General features: G+C 32.6%; 1 protein-coding gene across 1 annotated transcript; it reads right to left on the bottom strand.

Moving 5' to 3' along the window:
- Nucleotides 1–3957: 3957 nt before the first annotated feature.
- Nucleotides 3958–4110, bottom strand: HELRODRAFT_128053 (hypothetical protein; the record flags this gene model as incomplete). Its single annotated transcript, XM_009021390.1, has 1 exon — nt 3958–4110. A coding segment is annotated over one exon (153 nt), but the record flags the coding sequence as incomplete, so codon positions are not given.
- Nucleotides 4111–6629: the final 2519 nt, after the last annotated feature.

Below are 6629 nucleotides of genomic sequence, written 5' to 3'. Positions count from 1 at the left end.
ACAACAACGATATATTTTGCTTTATATAAATTTTAATACATACATACATACATACATACATACATAATGTATGTATGTATGTATGTATGTATGTATGTATGTATGTATGTATGTATGTATGTATGTATGTATGTATGTGTATGTATGTATGTATGTATGTATGTGTGTATGTATGTATGTATGTATGTATGTATGTATGTATGTATGTATGTATGTATGTATGTATGTATGTATGTATGTATGTATGTATTTAAAATATGTATGTATGTATGCATATATGTATGTATGAATTTGTTTGCATGTATTCATGTGTTACAACAAATAGTTACGTAATGTTGATAATAGGGCGACTATCTTACAATGGATCTATATTGTTTCTGGTTTAGGTGTCGTAATCTGTTTTGTTGTTCTGTTGTGTTCAGTTGTAATGTACGGTATTGTGTTGTTTTTAATGTTCTGTTGATGATGATGTTGTGTTAATGTTGTGTTGTTGGTGTATGTGCTGTTAATGCGATGTGTAATTGTTGTTGTGGATGTGATTTTTTGAGTCTTCAAACAGAGTTGTGATGTAATTATTTAGTTTTATTGATGTGGTGATGTGACAACGTGTCATTAATGTGCTCATAATGTTTATTCTTTCAAAACTGTTTTTTGATCCATTTTTAAAATATAAAAATCTGTAAAGAATCACTGACCTTTACGAAATCTTTACAAATTCTTACACATCTTTTACATTCATTTCTATGATGGTCCTGCTAGTAATCTGGCTTTCGTTCGTCATTTTGCATGCCCATAAAATGAGAGTTAAGATTTTCTTATTTAATAATTTTATATAGTCTCCGTTTTTTCTGGGTTTTTTTTATCTTGTTTTGCTTCTAACTTATTTTTACCAACTTCTGAACCCACTTCCAATCTGCTATTGTCTCTCTTTTAAAATATTGTTAATAAGTAGCATAACCCAACAAACCTTTAAATAGAACCCCGATTAAATATGAAAGACAGCAACAAATCCCAAATAACATGTGGGTTATTTTTGTACTAGATAATTTTTTTCTTAGTAATAACAACTTGAGACTGCACCAGTAGCTAAGTTTTTGTAATTGTTTGTTCGTTTGCTTGTTTGTTTGTTTGTGCGATTGGATCAATGTATTGTTTCATTTACTGCACGTTGTTATTTGGTTACGTGGGCTCTTCTTTGAAGTTGCTGTCTGCAGCTGCATGCATGATTGAAAGCAATCTGCGACTTGTGCAGAAGGACGTGCTAGAGAATTATTTCCTTTAAGATTGGCATGGGTTAATGGTGGATTTAAAATTTTATAAATCAAACAAAAATTTTAGCCTGTGTATTATTAGTTTTTTTTACATCTATAACTTTACTATCGAATTAATGAACATATAAAACTAGTTTAACAACTCGAGATTTTTGAAATGTCAATCACCAATGATAATACTAAGAACAACAACAACATTACAAACATTAATTTACAACGAGATTGAAAGCATTAATGCCAACAACAGCAGCAGCAACAATTTGACAAATAACATCATACATGTATACATTAACATCAATAAAGCGACATCAACAAAAACAGCAACAACAACAATAACAACAAAAACAACGTGGACAACATCAACAACAAAAAATAAAGTATAAATAAATATCAATAACAACTGGATCTTCCCGCACGGTGGTTTCATGGACGAATCATTTTACATAAGTTGTGTCATCAAAGGCGTATTTTAAATGATTGCTATTTTTACACGCATGCAAATAATTGCTGATTGTATTGCACGCACGAACACATACACACACAACGCACAAATAAACATGCACACACACACATACACACACGTTTGTAATGTTGCTCTGTTGTTGTTTTTTGAATATATGTTGTAAAAATTTGTTTTGGTGAGTTCTATAGAAAGTTATTCGACTTCTTTCCATATAATTTTTTTTATTCTTTTTAATTTTCTACAATTAATTCTTATTTAATTTTCAATAGTATCAACAACAAACACAAAACGCACGATGAATTTGCGTGAGTCCAAAGATCTCACACCACACATATTGCATGAAATAATGCATCTCAATGCATCTGAAGCCAGTCACTACAACACAAAGACCAGGCACTCTAACCATTACACTACCAGCCGCATCAAACTTTTATTATGTAACAAACAAATTCAATACAAATTTTTTTTGGTATTTTATTTAAAAACAATCAAATACTGGACACCACATAGAATGTTTAAGATGGGTAGAAAGATTAACAAATGAATAAACAAACAAATATAAATATATATATATTTATTTATCACTACAAATTATAATGAGGTAATTATATTAGATGTTGTTTGCAGAATTAAAACATTTTTGTTAAAAATATAACAAAATATATATTTTTAACCAAAATATAAAATCAATATAAAAACAGACACGTAAGAAAGAGGCAACTACAAATATTTATAAATTAATGATTAGATCAAATATGGCAAAAATAAAATAATATAACGTTTATATAATATTGGCTGATTTTTAATATTAAAGGCACAAATATTATATATATATATATATATACAGAAATATATAACATATATATATATGTTATATATATTTATCAATTTTCTAATATGAAGTAGAACATATTTTATACAGTATTGTATGAATTCTATCGAATTGTTGGCATTATTATATATTTAAATATATAAATATATATATATAAATATATATATATATAGTTTGTTTGTTTGTTTATGTTCTACATTGATGTTATTGTTCAATACAATCTCACATATAATCAAGTTTAATAAAATAACCAAATATAGGTATATAAAAAAGTGTAAATAAATATCTGATGAATAACACCAACGCGCACACACACACACACACATACACACAAACACATATACTTGTATTATGTATGTATATATATATATATATATATATATATATATATATATATATATATATATATATAACAAAAATGTGTATGTGTGTGTGTATTTTTTCGATATGTATTTTTTTTAATTGACAATTGCCTAAAACGTATTTTAAAAATAGCAAATTTAATAAATCTTCATTACAATTAACATCATCGAAAATATTTCCATTAAAATTTTGCAAGCAAGTAAGGTAGATGTTGATTGATTTGTTGCTAGGACTGTTGTTGTTATAATGGTGTTATTTTTGTTGTTGATGTTGTTGCTGCTGTTATAATAATGCTGTTGTTGTTAGTCAAATCGTTCGTTATGTCATGTTATATATAACAAAATTTTGAATCATCATGACATTTACAAAACAATTCGATTCAAGTTCAGCTTTCTATAATAATTTCCTAATCAAATTTACATATCAGTCACACGGCATCCAAATGCATCTATCGTCATCATCGTGGTCGTCGTCACCAATTGTCAATGTCTTTGCCATCATCACCTACGTTGCTGGCGTATGTTTACCGCGGTGCTTGCACCTTTATAATAATGTGCATACGTCGGGGGGGGGGGGTAAAATAGGTACAGTGGCCCCCTTGTGGCATAAAGGTTTCAATGCAATTGCAACGTCTTGCAAGGATATGATTTGTGAGAAAAAACTCTGACAGTGCTGCGTATTCACTACCAAAATGATGATGACCGCCATCATCTTCGTCGTCGTCGTTCCAATCATCAAATCATTGAGCAAAGCGCCACCATTTTTATCATCATTAGCACAAAGACTCATCGTCTTATTTTTTCATTATCATCATCATCATCCATACCATAATTAACGTCGTTTCCACCTTTAACACCATCCCAAAATATTTCATCATTCAATGTAAGACATCATCATCATTTTCATTCTTATCATTCTTATCATTTTCATCCTCATTATCTTCATCCTCATCATCTTCATCCTCATCATCTTCACCATCAATACTCGTTAGGATTCATTTTACCAGCCAGTAAGTTATGCAGCTTGTTCAACTCGTCTGCCAGCGTTCGAATCTGAGCTTTCAACATGACGTTCTCATTTTCAAGCAGTTTGGCCTTCTTTGCCATGTGCTCTTCCTTCAACCTCCTCAAGTCACGTGACTTCTTGGCCGCTTCGTTGTTCTTCCGGCGTCTCTCCAGGTATCCATCTAATGAGTTGCTGTCCATGTCTGATGTGTGCTGCTGCTGCTGTAGCTGGTGGTTGCTGTCCGTTGTTTGTTGTTGTTTTTTACTTTGTGTTGTTTTAGTCTGTTGTTGTTGGTTGTTTTGCTGGGAAGGTTTTTGTTTTGAGGCACGTTGTTTCGTGTTGACGTTGATGAAGGGAGATTGAGGTTGTTGAACTTGCTGCTGAATGTCGTCATTGTTATCTGCCACAGAAGTCAATGTATTTAGCTTATTGTCGAAGGAAGGTTGGATTGTTGTTGCCAGTTGTGCGAGACGAGATTGCAACAAATTGTTTTGTTGCACAAAAAAAGGATGAGGTTGCGGCAAAAAGTTGGCAACAGGATTCAAGTGTTGAACGTAGTTGAGAAGATGATTGACAGATTGACTGTTGGCCATGATTGGGATGTTGCTGTTGATGTTAGTAATGTTGCTGCTGTTGATGTTGTTACTGAAAGCGTACGGGTAAGTTAAGTTGTTGTTGTTGATGGTTTTGTTTAAAAATTGTTGATGAAGAAGATGAGGATGATGAGGATGATGAGGATGACAACCTGAATTTAGATGAACATTGCTACTGGAATCGCTGTAGTTGTTTATTAGAGACATGATGTTGTGCACTGTTTGTCGTTGAAGTGATGACTGATGATGATGATGATGACGATGATCAGCTGGTGACGATGACGATGATGATGACCGCTTATCATCTGGACTGTACTCCTCAATGATTCTACCATCATCAGCAGTGTCATCACTATTTCTAATCATCTTCATTTCATTTTTGACCGGTTTTCCATTGCAATCACCAGCGTTATTAATAGCAAGGTCATAATTGTGGCTATTGTGGTTCTCGTCATCCACATCATCTTCGTTATCATCGAAGCGTTCATCATCAACAATCACATTATCATCGTTAACTTCATCATTCTCATCGTCTTCATCATTGCTTGATTTTGTGATGAAGTTTCTTACGTTTGAATTCGTATCAGTTTCAAATAAATTTTTTACAACGCGTCGTTTTTGTAAACTGTCTTTGTTGTTGTTGTTGCTGCTGCTGCTGCTGTTGTTGTTGTCGTTGCTGAAGCTGCTGTTGTTTTTTTGTTGTTCATTAAGTTTCGTTTCAATTGTGATCTTATCTTTATCATCCTCATCATTGTTGTCATTATTATTATTATTATTGTTATTATTATTATCATTATTTTTATTATTATCATCATCACCACAATCTTCATCGGTTGCTTGGTGGCAATTAAAATGGCTCTTATCATTATCCTCATCAATTTCACCTTTTGCAGCGTCACTGTCAGTTCTATTCTGGAGATGACAGCAGACTCTTAGTTTCGGTTTCATAGAGTTAACGTTTGTTTTGTTACCATTGCTGCTATTATCGTTGCTGCTATTGTTGGTGGTGATGGTGTTGTTGTTGTCGAGTTTTAATTTCTTTTGCGCTTCACTCCTACTTCCGTTCAAGACTCGTTTCTTGTTTCTTTTATCACGTGACTGGTCAACATCAAAGTTTGCTCTCCCCACTTCCGCCTCTGCATCTTTTATCTTCAATTTGTTATCATCGTCCTTAGAGGTGTATTTTTTGTTAGAGTTAAGGTTGTTGTTATCTGTTGCGTTGTTGTTGTCCGGCACATCAATGTTGTTGTTTGCTCGAGAAATATCTGTTACGGTGTTGTTGTTGTTGTTGTTGATGTAGTTGTTTTGGTAAGCTTGTTGTTGACGTTGATGGTGATAAAGTTGTTGATAGTAGGAGAGTAATTGATGGTTCATTCTGAATCCGGAAATCAAGTCGAGCGGGGGAGGAGAGGTAAGATGATGATGATTATCTGAAGGAAACTTCTCGTGATCATGCGATGATGACGTCAGCGATGATGATAACGATGATGTTGTTGATGACGATGATGAGATCGGTTTCAGCAAAGATGGCGATGACGATGATGAAGATGATGAAGATGAACACGGAGATACAGGTATGCGCCAATTTAGATATGGTGGTTGTAGGGGGTGGTGTTTCATGTTGTTCATGCAGTCCAGTGGGTTGCTGCTGCTGCTGGTTATCCTGTGTGGAGAAAAATTATTTTCACAAACGTTTCAAAACTTTATCAGTCGTTAAGATGCTTGTAAACTTTTAACAATGTTTTTGAAGCAAAATCAAACAAACTATTAAAAAATGTTTATTGTAGAAAAAAATTTATGTACAATTTTGTCAAACAATGCAAAAGAGTTGTAATAGCTAGCTTAAGTTAAACAATTTCACAGTGTGTAAAGCTACATATGAACAATTTTTAATTATAACCACCGAATTTCAAAATTAAGTTTGACTTCCATGGTTTCTCTTTAAAACAAAACATTGTCCCATCAACATTGCAACAATCTAACAAATGTTTCCCGCCTTAATTTAATTTTTACGTCAGTTGTATCGTAGCCATTTTGCTTTTTAGACATTCAGTTGCACTGTAGTTCATCAAAATATGCGAAGTACACTTTTATTAATAAAA

Source organism: Helobdella robusta (assembly GCF_000326865.2).
Source record: "Helobdella robusta unplaced genomic scaffold HELROscaffold_3, whole genome shotgun sequence".
Classification (NCBI taxonomy): Eukaryota; Metazoa; Annelida; class Clitellata; order Rhynchobdellida; family Glossiphoniidae; genus Helobdella; species Helobdella robusta.
This window is presented reverse-complemented; position numbering and strand designations above follow the sequence as displayed.